We start from the raw sequence: 18,538 nt of genomic DNA on the forward strand, positions 1-18,538 counted from the left end.
TAAAAGATACCATAAGGTTTTACACAACCTCATTTTATGACCAACTCGTAGCACGGTGTAAAGAAACAGCAGTTGACTAATCTGTGATCAAATGGGAAGGCTTGTTTAGAAATATCTCTTTGGCAGACATTGTTAATGCAAGAGAAATCGACAAGAATTGAAGTGACTGAATATTTTGTGCATGTGTGTGGGAACAGTATGGACAAAAACAGCACTCAGTTTTCTGTGTGAAGAATCACATCTGCCAACAACGTATGTTCACCCTCTTTCCCCACATGATTTAACTTACTCCTGAAGTCATGCATCCTGCAGTTGTTAATTATAGAGCACAACATTTGCATTCTCAATATAAGATCCAGCTTCCAACCTCACTTTTGCTTTCATCCTCTGCAAAGAATGTTTCCTCTTTTTTAGGAGGAAAAAAATTCACAGCTACAGTAGACTGCCGAGGGCTAATATGCAGGATTTCTTAACAGTACAAAAGTACTTTTCTTTCTGTTTCAAGGTTGCCAAGCTGAAGAACACTGAAACTTCCTCTCATTTAATCTAACGCAGGAACGAAACCCACTGGCGCAAATTCAGTGACTCAGCCACTGGAGTTAACTTCACCTCTGGAATGCTGCCACAGGCTCTGCAGATGATTCACACACTCACACATGCTATTTATTAGACAAGTGCCTCATCTAAAATAATAATTAGCAGCAATAACAAACATCCTATCACAAAGCACTGGTGCAGCATGAAACAGATTTTCTCAAGTTATTGTATTTTGCATCTTCTGCTGCTTTCATTACATTTTAATTAAAACAGCATCAGGAGAAAAATTAACCTAGGAATAGCCTCATTAGACACCCAGAGAAGAAGCAATGCAGAGCAATGTTAAATTTAGCAGTGACTGCAGATGAAAGATTGTAAATCAGTTTCAGCTTCAATCCAGAATTTCAACCAAAAGCTCATCTCTTTAAGAAATTACTCCTAAATTACAAGACGCCTTGAAGCAGATCCCACTTGTGCCATGCAACAACCTGGAGTAAAGATGATATGTTTAGCTGCAGTCTTCATACAAGAGAAGTACAGAGGAGTAACTGCATGCGTCAGTACATCAGGCTGACCTGCTGGAGAGGAGCTCTGCAGAGGAGGACCTGGGGGCCCAGGTGACCAACAGGTTGGCCATGAGCCAGAAGTGCGTCCTGCTGGCCAAAAAGGCCAACGGGACCCGGGGTGCATTCAAAATGGAGTGGCCAGCAGAGTGAGAGAGGTGATTTTTCCCCTTCAACTCTGCCCTGGTGAGGCCACATCTGGAGTGCTGCATCCAATTCTGGGCTCACCAGTTCAAAAGACAGGGATCTCCTAGAGAAGGGCCAGTAGAGGGCTACAGAGATTAAGAGGGCCTGGAGCATCTCCTGAATGAGGAAAGTCTGAGAGACCTGGGGTTATCCAGCCTGGAGAAGACTGAGAGGGGATTTCATCAATGTTTATAAACATCTAAAGACTGGGAGCCAAGTGCATGAAGCCAGACTCTTTTCAGTGCTCTGCAGCAACAAAACGAAGGGCAACAGGCACAAACTGAAACACAAGGTGATCCACATGAACAAGAGGAAAAGCTTCTTTACTGTGATAGGACTGGAACAGGCTGCCCAGGGTGGTTGTAGGGTCTCCTCCAGTGATATTCAAAACCTGCCTGGACACTTCCTTGTGCAACCTAGAGAACTTGTTTTAGAAGGAGGTTGGACTAGATGATCTCCAGAGGTCCTTTCCAACTCCTTGAGTTGTGATTGTGAACATTTTTTTTATTTTTAAACTTGGAACTTTAACCAACAACCAACCCCTATATCAGTTCCCCTCTTGCTTCTGTTTTTGAGCAGGTTATCCAAGGAAGTACTTCAGAAATGCAGACTACTGGCGGCGAGAGTTGTGCCCACTAACACACTGATAATAGCTGTTACCATCTGCACAACAGAAATCTTGCCCTTTCTAAAGAGGTAAGGAAGATGCTTCCAGGCAGTATCAGATCACAAGTGTTCCAAGTCCATTACATCCCTTCCACACGTGGTCTGTTCTGTGTGGCAAACAGGGAGATGTGCATGGGACCCAACACTTCCAACTAGGCAGTGATTAGTACTAGTTGTATACACCATCCTATATATTCAACGTCTCTGCAACGTGTCAGCGAGAACTAGTTGACATAGGTTATTCTTATTATCCAAGCCAGTGTATAATCCTTTTCTTAATGTTGCTAAGATCTCAACCTCAATTTCCTGTAGCAGTGAGTTTTGTAATCTTCCTACTTGCTGTGTAAAAAAGTGCTTAATATTGATTTTACTGCCCTTCCTTTTCCTCATCTCCTAAACCGTGCAGAAACAACATTCAGATTCCTCCCTAGATCATTAGTATTTTCTGGACTTACCTTTTCCTCTACACAAAATGGTCTGCATAAAATATACCCCTATGACACCACTAGAATCAAAATGCAGATGTTATGCTGTACTTATCTGTTCTCCTATATTAAATTTTCTCTGGTTCTTTTTTATTTGTCTTTCAAGATTTAATTTTTTTTTTTTCTGCAAGGCATCAATAGCCTATGAACAGCCTGCAGTACAAAACAGGCTTTAGTACCACCACACAACATATAATTAGAGTTGTATAAAATAGTCTGTGGACAATTATGGATAGTAGAAATACAAAGGATTTATTTTCTTGACAAACTCAACTAACTTTTGGAATAAGACTATCTGTAGACCACAGGGAGTGCTTTCTTCATAAAACACGGACAATCTGGAAAAAACTCAAACTACCACTTACCTCCATCCACAAACGAACATAAGCAGAGCGCAGCCAGAAAACCTTCAACATGCTGAAAAGAACTGCAAGCAGCAGAAAATGCTGCCATTTGCTTGCCAGTGCTTATTATAGTGGTGAATAGCCAGCTGCCTGCTACCCTTTGCATATAGACTTAGAGGAGAGGCTCATTGTAAACACAGAAATAATGCACAGGCTGACAGCCTTCCATCTGTTTGTGGAGATTTTATTGAAATATATACATGTGCCTGTAGGAGCTAGCAAAGGGATTTAGCTACTGTGAAATCTATAGTATGCAATGCTGGGAAGGCAGCCATTAAACTTAGGAAATGAAGGAAGAAATTAGAGGCAAGGCGGCTCCAGGATAAAACTTCATGCACTATAACCCACATTGATGCTGAGTCACAGGGCTACATTGTTTTGTTTAAAAAAATAGTGTGGATGATGAAAGTGTGCTGTATTTTATACTCACAGTCTGCTCCTAAAGGGTTATGAGTCACTGTTTTATGTGCTTTTATGCTGCAGCCTTGTCAGCTGCACATCAACGAGCTCAGTTAAGTACAACACAGAAACAGGAAAAAAAAATGAGGCCTAGAGTAAGGCAGACACAACTAGTTTAAATCCAGGGCCAGACTGCCCACTTACGTAATTTATTTTTGTGATAGGTGCCTGTGCTGTGAGGCTCTAGGAATACTTCATCTGGACCTGATCCACATGGCACAAGCCAGATGCTATACGGCAGAAGCAAAAGGGACATCAAGAACCGTGTGTGAATTCAAAAGCAGGGACTGAAAAAGTACACAGAAAAAGCAGGGATCAGCTCCACAGTGATCCCCGCAATCCTGGGACTGATTCAGACACATCACTACAGGGAGCAGAGACATTTCAGAAGCTGGTATGGCTGAGCAGGTAGCACCTCTATGTCCTACCTTCTCACACAGCTACAGAACATCGCCTGCAATGCTCCAGATTCTGAATCTGCTGGAAGCTCTGCTCACATGCAGGGAACAGAGGCATCCCTGCCTGCAGCCTTCTGCTTGGCTCTTACTCCAAATTTCCTGTGGCAGAATTAGTTTGGAACAAGTTGCATCCTCTCATAGTCTGGCCTCCCTATTAAGTAGAGTCCAGGGAGCACAGCAAGGATGACAGCTCCTCATTTCAGCAGCGCCAGCAGCCCTTTTTCCTCCTCCTCCCTGCTGCCAGCCACTGAGGATTCCCTGAGATGCATTTCTCTATTGCCAATTCAGAGCAGCATCTAAAAAAGCTTCAAAGTCACAGAATGAATTCAGAAGCAATATGAGACCATGACAATCAGGGCAGATGTATCATCTTTTCTCTTGCTGGGCATCAATTACAATTTCCAGGTCTGACAAACGATCATTTTTCTAGCACACAGCCATGCTCTAAGTCTGAGAAAGGGTTTCAAGGACAGAGGTATGTGCAGGGAATGCCTTCCAGTGAAAAACAGAAAGGAGAAATTTGGGCTGTGCATAAATGGTTGTTTAAACAGATACCTAGAAAAGGCTGAACTTCATAGAAACAATTAAGGCTGAGAAATCTCCAAGATGTTTTGTGTAACAGGATACATGGCAGATAATTTACAAGGCAAGACTCTCTAGTTTTAGATCCAAATCACAAAAAAAAAAAAAAAAAAAAAAAAAAAACCTTGCTAACAGAGTAATGAGGAGAGAGAGAGCCTTCATTACCAAACAAGTTCACTGCTTAGGCTGTGCAAGTACTCATACAGGCTCATGTACCACCTTATCTCAGCGACACTCAGACAAGCTCAAGAGATATCAGTATTTCAGCTCTGGCACATGTTACTTACATAAGCTATCCTTGCAAATTGGTAATAAAAGAACATCTCTGATTACTTATTTATGCAGCTCCAGGAGGCTGTTTGCTATCTCAGCAGTAGCTATGATGGATTACATAAAAGCACTGTCAGAGTGGGAGGAACACTCATATAGAAACACGCTCAAATGCGTGCTTCAGTGCAAACCACTGTCTTTCCATGGAGTAGAGCAGAAGGCAAAGCTTTGCAGTGTGAGTGGCAAGGCTGTGATGTGTACAGTTGGGTATATCAGAAATGAAAGTCAATGCCAGCAAGCCAGCAACTTTAAGAGAAGAAAGATGCACAACAATTTTTGAAGAGATTTGAGGAGTCTACCTAAGCTTTTCTACCTAAGCTTTACACTACCAGAACATCAAATCTCCCCCTAAACAACAGATGTTACTCAAAACTTTGGGGTGATACACCCTGAAGTGAATGAACAAATATGTGCTGCATGAAGCTCAGAGAAAACTGAGTGCTGTGCAGCACCATTACTGGGATCTCTGCCCTGGGCACAGCTGGATTTCAGGCTGATGCAGCTTCACTGCACCTCAAATTCTCAAACTAAGCTGGGTGACACAGTGCTGTGCTATGAGAAGAATGTGCTGGCTAGCTGGCACATGGCTTTCCAAACCAATTTGCTCTGTCTCATCATTCTGCCCTAACTAGACACACTCCTTGATTTAAATTGGGATTTTTAAGCCTTTTTTACAGAACGCTACCACCCACATCTAAGCAAACGCAGCCTGACAAGCAGGAAGACCAAAGCACAATCTGCAGACAGCATGGAACAGTAATGTCATTTTTACATAATGAGGTTATCACATTCATTTTGCCATTTGCTGGCTGCTAAATGCACGTATGTGTCTTGAGTCATTTTTGCAGTATCTGCACTGCAACAAGACCATAATGCCAAGTTGTGAAGAGCAGCTTTTCTATATGAGAAAGTAACTAAGATCTTGGGAGCCCCACAAAAATAACCAACAGATGTCAAGAACACACAAACAGGTGTGAGCATAATGGGGACAGTCACACTTCCATACAATTTTGCCAGTTATCTCACTGGCCTAAGTATTCAGGGTGTGCATTTTCATTTTTCTTCAACTTAAAAATAGTATTTAGTAGAAAAGTTTCAGCTGCACAGCAATTCTTGCACTCCAAAGCAACTGGGAGCTTCCATGTGTACACCAGCTTGTTTCACAGTTGCTGTCATTGTACTACTGAAGTGCTTTATTATAAAACATGTACCCTAGCTTACAAGCCTCATGACAGCTTTGTGTCTACTCTTTCCCAGCTGTTCAGGAAAACTGGAGTTTCACTCAAATTGTTTCCTGCAAAGCATGCTTGTCCTGGTTTTATCAGTACTCCAGGACTCAGCATCACGCAGCAAGCTGTTTAGTGCTGGAAAGCTGCATTTCCACAGCCAGCTCCGAACATTCTTTGCCATTTGCATTTCCTGAGCCTTACCTACAGGCAGTATCAGTTATTCTTACCATGAGTTCTGGCTCTCCAAGAAAAAGATAAACTGAGAAAAGGCAGACTACAGTTCCCATGAGTCTCCAATACACCCTGTGCAATTCCAAGTGATAGGTGTGAACCGGTCTCTTTGCTTCCAGGCAGCATGGTAGCAGCACTGTCACTAAATCCTTCTCTCTCATTTGTTTATTCCCCATAGCTCACTTTTTATGTCATTATCTTACATCCTTTTACTATTTGTAGTAAATTTGTTATCTCTCCTTATCTTAATTGGGTTGTTTTTTTGTCTTTCTTCCCTGTGAAATGGGGTTGGAGGGTGAAAGCAGCCAGGGAGGCCTGCTCCCACTCATAGTGAACATGAAACTGTGCCAATGCTTCTCTTAAAATACCTCGCCTCTGCAGAAGAAAAAGTAAACTCTTTTCTTTGCCACTCAGTTTTTCAAACACAGAGCACCCACTGCTCACACATACAATGAGATCTGGCTCCTATTATTCCTGTTTAGATAGCATGAAAAACCCAACCCAAGTTTTACTGAGACAGATATCCTCAGACAAGAGGCAGGGCATTTGCTGGATCTAAACAATATGAAAACACTGATCAGCAGTGACTTCTCACTGTTAAAAAGTACAGCTATTGAAGGCTGTCCAGGAACTCAGCACACAAAAAAGTAACTTCAGTGGAAAAGAAGAAATGAACTGTAATTAAAATGGTATCCCAAGGAGAAAGCTAAAGAGGAAAGGCTGTCCAGCACCCACACGTATTCCAATATTCCCTCCATCAGTACCATTGCAACAGGTCTTCCCACGTTCTTCCAGCCCCACAATAACACTGGTGATAGTTCCTAGAGCTCCTCTGCTTCAAAACAGTGAGGGCACTCCAAGCAGGCCTTAATCTACAGGTGATGTTAGCTTCAGTAAACACTCTGCTCCCTTCACATCAGTTCACTGCCAATATTTGGCAGCCACTTGCTCCAGGACAGATCCACCTCCACTGATGACTCAGAAGAACAGCACTAATGTTTTTGACAAAGCTGAATAAGACTGAAAAACAAAACAAAACAAAACTCCTCCTCCAGATTCAGAAGAAGCTTTGTGCTGGATGCTCAGTAAAAGCCTACAGAACAAGGAAGCATCCATTAAGGAGGAACACATACAAAGAACAGCTTTCTGGCCACATCTGTACAGTATTCTGCAGCTTTGCACAACTAGTAGCATCTGACTATCCAGTCACCTGGCCCCATCCTGATCCAGTAACATCAGTCTATCCCACTCAGTAAGAATGCTTGAGGTCTTCTTCCACTGTCTTAGAAATTCTTATATGGCCTGATAATATTTAATAACAGCATGATGGTTACAAACGACAACTGAAAGGCACAGGCTTTATATAGTCTGAACTGGTCTATCATTCTCCTGTGAAACACACAGTTTTGTGGTTTCTGTTCCAATCTACAATTTTCCACATCAAAGAAGTCCACATTTGCACTTCAGAGGATAGAAAATGATTCATGAAGAACAGAACAAAGTCTTGTTCTCTGTCTTTTATTTACAGGATTTAATTCCCTCTTATTTAAACAGCTCAGACTACTAACTGGCCTGGTAAGATAAAATAGTGTTGGCATAAATATGTACAAAATTGCCTTGCAGCCACCTTCAGAACAATTGCCATAATGAAATTACTGCAGTTTGAATTAGATTAGGTCACAGCAGCGGACAAACACAGATAGCTATAACGAGAGGAATAAAAGCCCTGGACTGCAATGACAGCTTAGATAAAGATAAGGCAGAAATGGCCCACAGGGACTGTTATACTGCAGCCACAGAGCAAGGGAAGATTAAATGATTCCAGTCCCACCAGAGGGCAGGCACAGCATATGTACCTGTCACAGGCCATGCCACCTGGTACCAACAGCAAGCCTGTTACAGCCAGTAAGCGAACCAGGTCCTCTCTCTCACCAGACAACTGGTAAAAGACTAATGAGATCTTATATTATCTTCATACATACCATGTGTGCCCTCTTCAGAGCTTCACTATTCTACTGTTAACAACCAGATTGCTGGTGTTGGTGTAAGGTAAAGCATCCACAGCCTCTCATCTCCAGTAGATGGAGCTTTAAGAAAACCTACAAATGTATGTTATGCTCATGGAATTAGCTACACTGCAGCCTGAATGCCTGTAGAATCTTCTGTGCAGCCTCCTTTTAGAAGTGAGCACCAACAATATTTCTCTTACCCTGACATTTCATACAGATACACAAATTCAAATTTCCTTCACTTAAGATTCCATAAATACCTGTAATTGCTACTGAACCCAACTCTAAAGCCTGTAGATCTTTTCAAAATCACTAACACTGTCTTCACATTTTAGTTTTGTCATTTCAAAGCCAAAGCTGAACCCTACAGCATTACAACCAGGAAGGACTGGAAGAGCACCTTGGAAAACACAAGGACTAAAACTGAGCAAATATCAACAGCAGGTGCAGAGCAAACAACCAGCAAAACAACATACACAGAACTAAAAGCAAGGACTATGGCACTTCGACAGGCTGCTCTGAGCCACGTCACAGACACTGCACAGTACTCATCCCTGTATCCCTAGAAGATCACTAAATAGCTTGCAAGGGACACACAAAAGGACAGAACAAAGATGGCCAATGTCACATAATGGCTGTTCTATGAGATATATATCAATCCAACATACTAGGCTTCTTTAGCCTGGAAAAAAACTACAGAAGGAGAATGCATACAATGCCTATAAGACCACATAGCTTAGAGAAGGAAATGGCAAGGATTGTCCACTTTTTCTCAACCTGTAGAAACTCAGGAGATTTAGGAGGTCAAAGAAAGTCAAAAGCCAGTGTTCTCCCACAGCCCAACTCCCACATTCATGGTGGTGAGGTGTCCAAAAGCACAAATTCCTCAAAGGACCATTTGTCAGGAGGTAGGGACACAGTGGCACACTGTCTGAGGCACTGAGATCAGAAGTCCTGGAAAAGCTGATGGCTTACAGGCACAGGCTTGCACTTCTGCTCACACTGGTGTTTCTTTAGACATCATTAATTCCTGCTGCTGAAGATGACACTGCTCAGTCTCCACTCTGACCACTTGTACTCACATGCCCAGTATTTTCTGGTTTGGAGATGCTGTCTGTTGCACTGTGCACCAGCTGTAACTAACAGATATGCATAAATTTCAAGTTTGCTTGTGGGAGGCTGTAACACAATGGAAAGCACAGCAATGCTTTATATAATACATGCCTGAAGAAAAAAAAAAAAGATTTACCAAAGAGGTAGAGCTCTTCAGCAACTGAGCAGTGCTGAGTTCTTTATTTTTATGATGTGCGTTTCTCTGCATTGCTTTTATGCACACTGGCATAAATTCCATTTTGCTGCTTCATTCAATATTCAACACAGCTGAGCCACAAAGACACACTGGGAATTTTAATGCTGTCAAAGCCACAGAGCTATCCCACATGGGGGACTGGCCATCACTCCTGTGGAGCTGGACAAATTCCCTTCATTTGAGTACATGCCCTACTGGATCACCATTCTTAGGGTTTGAGATATTTCATCTTTTCTTTCCCCTCTGGAAAACATTGGGAAAAAAAAACCCTCTAATGTTTTGATGACATTTGAGAATACTTTGTTAGAAATCATTCATGAAACATACATCTCTTGAAAACAGGTGCTCCTTTGCTTTTGATAAGCTAAACTGATCATCTGCCTTGACAAATAAATGAGTGCTTACACCAGCAGGGGTAAAAGAAGAGAAAGTTGATAAAACCAGAACTTCTGGGGAGGCTAGGAGATGACAGCTGCACCCCAAAAAGCAAAATAACCAATGTTTAAAGATGCTTCATTCTCATAACAATGAGATCTTGGTATGGTTGTAATTGTAACAGAAGATACAGAAAGGCCGTTCCCAGGCAAAAACAAATACATCCTCCACAAACTGGCAATATAAGCTTCCTTATGCCAAGATTCACACTCTGAATGGTGAGCAGCCAACATTCCCACATCAGCCTTGGAGGCTGTGTAGCATCATTTCTCAGTGGCAGTAAACTAACAGGACTGAGCTCAGTACAGAGGCACACATCTGCACCAGCTGAAGGGAAGTGACCAACCCTCTAAGATTGTAGCAAGGGAAATGAGTAACATCATTCACTAGAGGGCAGCAGAAACAAACCAAAACTCCAGTAATTCTCCAAACAGCCACGACCCTCAGCATGTCAAAAGTAGTTAAGCATAGGCCATTTATCTAGAAAGACACAGTTATTTCTAAAGGTGCTCTCGATCACAGATCAAACCAAAATGTGTTGAACAAGTGGGAGAATGCTATCATCCTGCAGTCCTTCACATCAAATCAATAGTAAGATACTTTTTGGGCAGCCTATATCTTTTTGCTCAAGACATTTCTATAAATTTTGCAGTCAGAAATGCAAGTTAAAGGGTTGAAGGGTTTTTTAGGTTTTTTGTTTGTTTGTTTGTTTGTTTAAGTCCAGCTGTGGCTCATTCTCAAAATGATTTAAAATATCATTTGTGTTTTGCATTTACAAAGCTAACGCAGGCCTCTTAAATGAGACCTTACATAAGACCTTTATTCTTCTGTTGGTGTCCAGATGTCCAGGCAAAATGATATTTTGGAAACTTTGCTACTTTTGGTAGCAGTGGCAGCCCAAACAGCCACCTGTAATTTCTGTGCCACATAATGAATGAATGTGCTGAGCTCAGGACTGAACTGGAGCTCCAAGCACCCAACAAGTGCCAGCCCTGAAAGGTTGCTGCTGACATGAGAAGTACAGCCTGCTCCTTTCATTTCCAGCTTCTACATCAGCACTTGTGTGCAACTCCCTTACAAAAAAAAACACAAGCCATGCCAGATTTCAGTAAACACAACCCGATTCTGCAAGAGATTAAGCAACTCTTGACAGGCAAGAGGACATGGTAAACAGGAGAGAGCTTTTAAGGACAAATCACATGCAGACATTAACGTGACTCCACAGACACAGACAAGCCACTGCAAAAGGAAGCATGTAAACTCAGTAGGTATGTGTAGCATTTTTTTCAGAGAAATCATAATTACCTGTAGAACTGAGAGGTACATTAACAGGTTGGGAATTGCTGCTTTGATTAACACAGGCTGCTTGGAAAAAGAAAAAAAAAAAAAGCAATCCAAACAATCCAAAAATCATGACAGCTTTTAAGTTTAAACCAGAACTATCTTGTGGTCAGGCCTCTTCTCGATTTTTGGCTGCAGCAGCAGCACCATAGGCAACTCACCACTTCACCCAAGCCTCTCTGGCTCTGGGCCACACAGAACTGCTCTTTGGTTCTGCTCAGCTTCTCCCAGGCCCTCACTAGCAGTTACAAACTGCATGCTTCTAAAGGAACAACACCATCGATCAAAAGGAACCTAAAGCTTGGCTGCCCACAAGGAAAAAGCGATTATGTTCTAACATTACTTTTTCCAGAAGCCACAGTTCTGGAAAAATTGTAACTCTATAAGACAGACAGGACACGTTGCAGACCTCTGTATCTTCACACAAACCTCTGTTGCTGCCAGCAAGTGTAGCTGTCCTCACATCAGTATCCCCACCTGAGTACCAGTGCCAGCACTAAGGATAGAGCAGGAATAAGAACTAGGGCCAGCTTGGAACGCTTGTTGTATTGACGGGGTCACAGCAGTTCACGGACAATAACCAAGTAACTTTGTGCTCAAACACAAAGCAAATTGCAAGAACGAAGTAGTGACTCCAGAGAGGTTGAAAGCCTTTATTTCCCAAACTGATGCTTTTCTAAAAGCTAGCATTTAGACATACACGAGTCTCTCCAAACACACAGTGAATTATTTTTGTTTTCCTGCTCCACCCAGACACTCCATCATCATCTTTCTTCTTCTACAGTCATCTTCCTCTAGTTTCTGTGTTCCGTGATGCAATATTTTCCATACCTCTTCCCCTTTCACTGGATGACCCTGTCTACCTACCCATCCTCTTAAGGACAGATCTTCCTAACTGCTCATGACAAAGAAAAAGAGACTGACAGAAGCTACACAATGTATATGGAGGCTCAATCTTTCTCAAGATCGAGAGCTCTCAAAAAAGCCATGCAGGCAGACAGGACTGAGCTCTGACCACATGTCAGACAGGGACAGTCCCCCAAGCACACTCCCATGTCTGCAGGCTGTTCTCTAACCCTTTTTTAGGTTGTGAACTTTTCAGGCAAAGACTGTTTCTACTATCCTCATTACACACCGGTTCTGACCAGACAAGAAAAAGGAACATCACCAGTGACTTACTCCATTATAAACAGCTGTCTTTTGAATATTAAACCAAATAATTGGAGACCTTTCTCTCACCCTGGTCACTGTCAAATAAGAAGTTTTGCTGATGCTCTTCTCAGTTTAAAGGAAGTAGTAAGGTATTACTGTAGCATCGTAGTCACTGATGCAGATTAGAAACACCATAGACAGTGAATGTCAGCTTTGATTATTTTTTTAATTATTTTCCAGTTAAGAGGGACAATATAAGAAAAAAGCATAGCAAAAAGTTCACTGACCCAATTTATTTTTTTTTTTTCAATCTACTGCTACATAAATATTTGAACTCACAATAACAATACACAAAAAAGTACACACCTGTTATAAGAGCACAGCCCTGACTTCCACACAAATCCTAAAAGCATTAATCTACACATAACTTACACAGTTAGCACTACTTCTGCAGGACTACTCTTCCCTTGCTTAGGGATGCCTACAATATCACAAGGTCCAGTTTTCACAGCTAATGGGGACTATCTACTGCTATTTCAGATGACATAGCCTCTCTAGACTAATAAGCCCTATTACCAATGACTCAGGCACCAGGAATACCACATATTCATTTCCGAATCCTGAGGTTGGGATGGCACAGTATTTTTAGTCAGACTCAAGTCCAGCTCATATGACAAATGTCAGATTAGATAGACTGCAATGTCAGTCTGCTTCTTTGCTAAGGAAGCTGTCACATTCCCAAAGACTCAAAGGCCCTTGGGAAATGACTTTGAATCAGAGGAATGCCACCCCTAACAAAGTTCTTTCTGATTTAATGGGAAGACTCACCATCACACTGCTCAAGCCCATTGAGGGGTGCAGGCTATAGCCACCCCCAGGCTGTGTCACAGCAGCAGTACACAACATCTTATGAAAAACAAGTAAAGGAGCTTCCTTTTCCAAGCTATAGCTGACAGAATTTGAGTGCCAAAGAAAATCTGACAAAGGCATGCTGCTTTTAGAACACTCCTGCTTTTTCTGCTACACTGACCAAACTCCATGAGTTACTGAGTTGAAGTGTCATCATAAAATAAAAAAAGAGAGTTTAAGTGAGTAAACACATCAGTTTGATACTATTATAATGAGAAAAGAAGGAAGATATTCAGAGCATGAAACGGGTTAGTTGTGATACTTAGTTACTTCACTACTGAACACTCCTTCTTACAGTGAGCATCCCACTCTTACCATAAAGTGGTTTTAGGCTGTGAGGGACTCAAAAAAAAGGAGGAGGGAGAGGGCTTATGGGTCTGTTCTGCCCTTTTCAGAGTACCTGGAATCCCTCAAAGCAGCAGAGAGTGCAGAGACAACAAGGAGGCAGGACTCAGCATCACAGCATACCTTGGTGCCGTGATTTAGCAATCTATTCTACTTGTTCATTGCAAACAAATCACCCAATGTTATCATTTGGGCTTAGGGCTGTGTATCTTCATTTCCACATATGACACTGCTGCTATCCCTCAGATCAGTCTGAGGAGTGGTCACAAATTTCTTCTGTGCTCTCCATTCATCAGTGCAATCAAGTCTTCATGCCCCAAGACATACTGAATTGTGTTTGAGCAATTAAGCCACCTATACACATCACAGGAACTGTCTCAGAGCTACCAGAATTTCTTCATATCTGCAACATTGGGCTTCTGAAGTATGAATAGACAAAAGCCTTCCAGTCTGTCCCATCAAGGGAACTTCCCCATCCTCCTTTCACAGAAGAGCAGAAAAAGGCTTATGCAGGACATTCTTTGCAGAGGTGGTCACCACCCTTTTTCACAAAAACGAATGCAAAACCTCAAAGCAGACATTGTTTCTCCAACAAGATAAGGATTGTGGTTTAATAGAACATCCAGTAGGAGACCTGTGTCATTAGAAGTCTAAAATGAGTGACTTCCTGGCCTGCGTAGGAAAGCCAAACAAGGTTTGATATCTACTATTTGCATATTTCATTACAGGTTCTGGATGACTTGCAATTAGAGGTGAGGACAACAGCACAGGCAAGCCATGAACATCAACTGAGCAAGATTGGTTAAGTAGATCCCACTGCCTACCTATTTAGCATGCAAAATAGCAGTATCCTCACTCACATATCTAATTCCAAGCAATTCTTTATTCTACAAGGCCAAAATACGCCACCCAGCGCCAGAAGAAAAGGAGCTAGACTATACTTTTACACTACTTCAGACTCAAAAGCAATCAGGAGTATCATCACCCTGTGGAATTGTCTTGAAAAAAAAAAAAAACTATCTCCTCATGTTATTTGTGATCAAAGTTTTTTCCCACCACTACATTACATATAATTACTACAATCCTCCATCCAGCCAGTATCAGTGTATGGCAGGAAGTGTCACTGGGCCACTACATTTTGATTTAATGCCTCTTGCCATATATTCACATTGGTTGGGCTGAAAGGTATAGCAATCAGAACATATCATCATTTCATCTCATCAGAAATGCTAATATTCCTACAGATCAGAAGAGGACAGTCTAAAACACTATTTCTGCAAGAATCAGCTCTCCCTCAAGGAAAATGAGGAGTGCTATTCCCCAGGAGCCAAAAGGAAACAGCTCTTATCATGCACAAGCAAATATTCGCTCTTGTAATACTCAAGTAATAGATTACAGAGGCCACATCCTGAGTTTTTTGGTAAAAGATGCACGATACAAAGAGCACATAAAGAGCTTAACAGAAGAGATTAAAAAAAAAAATTCTTACTGACAATAGTAATTTGGGACAGTATTTCCTCCTGATGCCTGGAGGATCGTGCTATGGGTTTGTTCAAGCAATTCTCTTCCTCCAAGATCACACAAAACATGAAGAGATGGTGCTTTTAAAAACTGAGAGCATCCTTTGAACTCCTCTCATATATTTCCTCTACCTATAGTACACATTACACCTACCAAGCTGGAATAATAAATGTGTTTTGAGACAAGGCATATGCACCACAATCAGACCACTGACTCATCCAAATGACACACTGACTAAAGAGATAATGCACTGGCTAAAGGAAGGCCACGTAAAAAGACAGAAGCTGTTACCTGTGAGTGGAGAGGGAAAAGTATCCACAAAATTAAAAAGTTCCTCACTGTTCTCAGTGCTGTGTGGAGACAGAAAGCCCTCTGCTAGGTCACAGACAGAGGGGAGGTCCAATATGCTGCTCTCTTCTGAGTGATGACTTGGTGATGTCTCCTCTCCGTCCATGGTCCCACTGTAGACATAAAAACCTAGCTCAGTCAAATGTTTAGCATAAAAATCTGAGCAGAAATCAACCCAGACAATCTTTGTTCAACTGCTCAGCTCACTTTGTGATAGAAACTGTTTCAATATATTGGTACTGAAGTAGAGAGTAAGATATTAAAAAACAACTACAAAAAAAAAAAAAACAAAAAAAAAACCAACAACAACAAAAAACCACACACACACCACCACAGCAACACCAAAAACCATAGACAATAACCCTCAGTCCTGAATTGGATAACCAGGAGCCCACAGTCAATCAGATTTTCCTAGAGGGTTCTGAGAAGTACAGAATCGGGCCCCAGCACTAGAACAGTACTGAATATACTCTGCTGTGAATTTACTATGTGCACAATTTTGAAAGGAAATATGTTCTTTGGGATCTCATCTCCCTCACCAATCATGCTTCTAGATATGACAAGTTAAAAGCATTCCTCCTGACTCTGTTCATAAAGTTCATCACTCTCAATAGCAAAAGAAACAAATATCCCTGCAATTTCATCCTGCAGGCACGGCAAGGATTTTCTGGTGTGAGGGAAGTTGAACTGTATATTCCACACAGAGTACTTTGGAAAGCTGTAACTGAAGCACCCCCACATCCCTACACCCTTCTTTAGAGCTCCTTGAACCATTTCACCAGGGCAGAAATACAGCACTGAGTGGAGAGCAGAGCTGGCACTGCCCAGCTTCACAGTCAGCATCACACAGAGTAGGAAACAATTCTGGAGAGAATGGAACTAAAACATTCCCATCAAGCATCTCCAAACACAGCTGCACAACGCCCTCAGTTTCATTTTGATATCTCAGTCACAAGCCTTAGCCACCAGGAGCTCACACAACCACTCTCTGCTTCTTTCTCAATACACAAATACTTTACAGAACATTCTAATTCAGTTCTTGGTCTGAAAAACAAAACAATTCAACCACAGGCAAGTGGAAGGTTATAGTAAGAGGAGATGCTGGCACGGGAGCAGAACAGTCTGAGGGCAATACTGACATAGGTGGGCTGCTGCAATCCTGGGCCTCTTTGTAGCAGTCTGTGTTGGCCTCTTCCCCGTGTTACCACAACACAGCTAACAACATTCGCAGCCATGCGATTATAAGAACCAGACAGCTGTTCCTAATGGAAACTAATGACTACTTTTTCTCTTTTTTCTTCCTCCTGAAGTATTCCCCTCAGATCAACTCTGTCAATTGCTCCAACGCTTCACAGCATTTTGACCACATAGGGACATTTAAATCAAGGCTATAGTGGTCCTACTGGTAGAACTGGTGGGGAGATGTGTTTGTGAGGACAAACAAGACCTCAGCTCAGCCCTGGCCCTTCAGGCATGTGGAAGGGACATGCTGTTAGCCCTGCGCCATACCTAGGAACAGAACTGGTATGGGAGCAGTCCTCTGGGACAGGTGCCAGATGCAAAGAGCTTGTCGTTGCTTCAGGATCCTCTCCTTCCTTCACGGTTGGTCAATCTCAGCTCACTGGAATGAAACAAACAGGCCTGTTACATGCTTTGCATCAGCTGAGTGGGCCGACTGGACAGCGTGACCTTCCAAAACACATATGCCACCTGAAGTCAACAGCCAGTCATCACATACATTGCTGTTTGTCAAGGCTGGCACAGCTGAAGATTTTTTCTAGGAATCAGAAATAGCACATCTAGTAATGCTCTTGAATCATCTGACAGTGACGGAGATCTCCTGGAAAGGACTCAGAACACACTAGAAATCAAGCCCGCACCTTCTTTACAAGCTGCTGCTGTTTACTCAAAACCCGTGAAGCAGAGGAGCAGGTCACAGCCGATAACCTTTCTTCCTACGAGCAGTGGGAGCAATGGCTACAAGCTTTCCCCCTCTCGCTACGGAGGAGAAAATCGGGCTGAAGCAAAGCGCTGATTAAGGGGCGATAAAGTCAAGAGTCCCGGCCAGCTCCCTTACCGCCCCTCAGGCCCCGCGAGCAGCAGGGAAGCGAGCGCGCCCACCACCAGAGCGCCGCAGGCAGATGAGGCTGGCGGCGCCATCTTGGTTCGGGGCACGCGCGCTGCCGGAGGGCGGCTCCTCCGTTTGGGGGGGCGGGGAGAAGAATACGGAGGGGAAAGATGTGCTGAGAAGAGTTGGGGGTGAGGAACTGCGTGGTTTAAGTGGTTTGGGGTGAGGTTTGTTGAAAGGCTGGGGGGTACGTGACGACGTGGGAGTGAAGTCCCCGCCACCAGAAAAGCTCTGGCAGCGGGATGCTCGGAAGGTACCGCTGGCTCCTGAAGCAGCACGCAGCTGCAGCAAGCAGGTGTGGCAGGGAAGCTGTAATGCTCGTAAGCAGCCTTCTCCAGCTCACCAGTTCCTATCTGTGGCATTAGGCGGATATCTTTGGACTTCCCCTTGTTTTCTTCACAAGAAGGGAGGGAACCCATGCCCTGCTGCTAGAGAAGCACACTCCCCTGCTATCTCTGTCTTGGTCATCTCCAGCCTTCACCTTCACTTCTCACATGTGTTACCAGCACAGAGATTCCACCTGCCTGCTGTATGTGGGCAAGTCTCTCGATGTGCACTATATTCCTTTGTATTGGTGCATTCACGTTAGCACACATCAAAACTGTGCCAGCTGCCACGTCTGAAGTTGGTTAGAGCAAGGCCAAGAAATGAGCCAAGAAATGCAGAATGAAGCCTCATGCTTGGTAATTTGCAAACATCAACTGAGGCACGCATGGGAAAAAGGAAATGCTTTCTGACTATTGCAGCTCTGTCGCAAGGGGAGTTTTCAGAGTGTTGACAGTTTCAAGACCAGTTTTAAGCTATACAGTTTCATGTCACTGAAGCTAATGTGTATCTACTGACTTACTACCTTAAAGAGTGATTGAGATGAAAAAAAGATCTTGTAAACAGCAGGCCTAGGAACTTCATGT

At 42.8% G+C, this 18,538-nt stretch overlaps 1 protein-coding gene across 1 annotated transcript in view; it reads right to left on the reverse strand.

The window, feature by feature from the left end:
- Positions 1–17,698, reverse strand: part of SHLD1 (shieldin complex subunit 1) — a 38,070-nt gene extending 20,372 nt beyond the window's left edge. Inside the window, exons 1-3 of the mRNA XM_052672679.1 lie at positions 17,380–17,698; positions 17,009–17,120; positions 15,443–15,612 (exon numbers count right to left, since the gene is read on the reverse strand). Of these exons, the coding sequence (XP_052528639.1) occupies positions 15,443–15,605 (163 nt within the window). The 5' untranslated portion in view covers positions 15,606–15,612; positions 17,009–17,120; positions 17,380–17,698. The remainder of the gene's footprint in view (positions 1–15,442; positions 15,613–17,008; positions 17,121–17,379) is intronic.
- Positions 17,699–18,538: the final 840 nt, after the last annotated feature.

The sequence above is a fragment of the Tympanuchus pallidicinctus genome, unplaced genomic scaffold, assembly GCF_026119805.1.
Source record: "Tympanuchus pallidicinctus isolate F22 unplaced genomic scaffold, pur_lepc_1.0 scaffold1, whole genome shotgun sequence".
Taxonomy (NCBI): domain Eukaryota; kingdom Metazoa; phylum Chordata; class Aves; order Galliformes; family Phasianidae; genus Tympanuchus; species Tympanuchus pallidicinctus.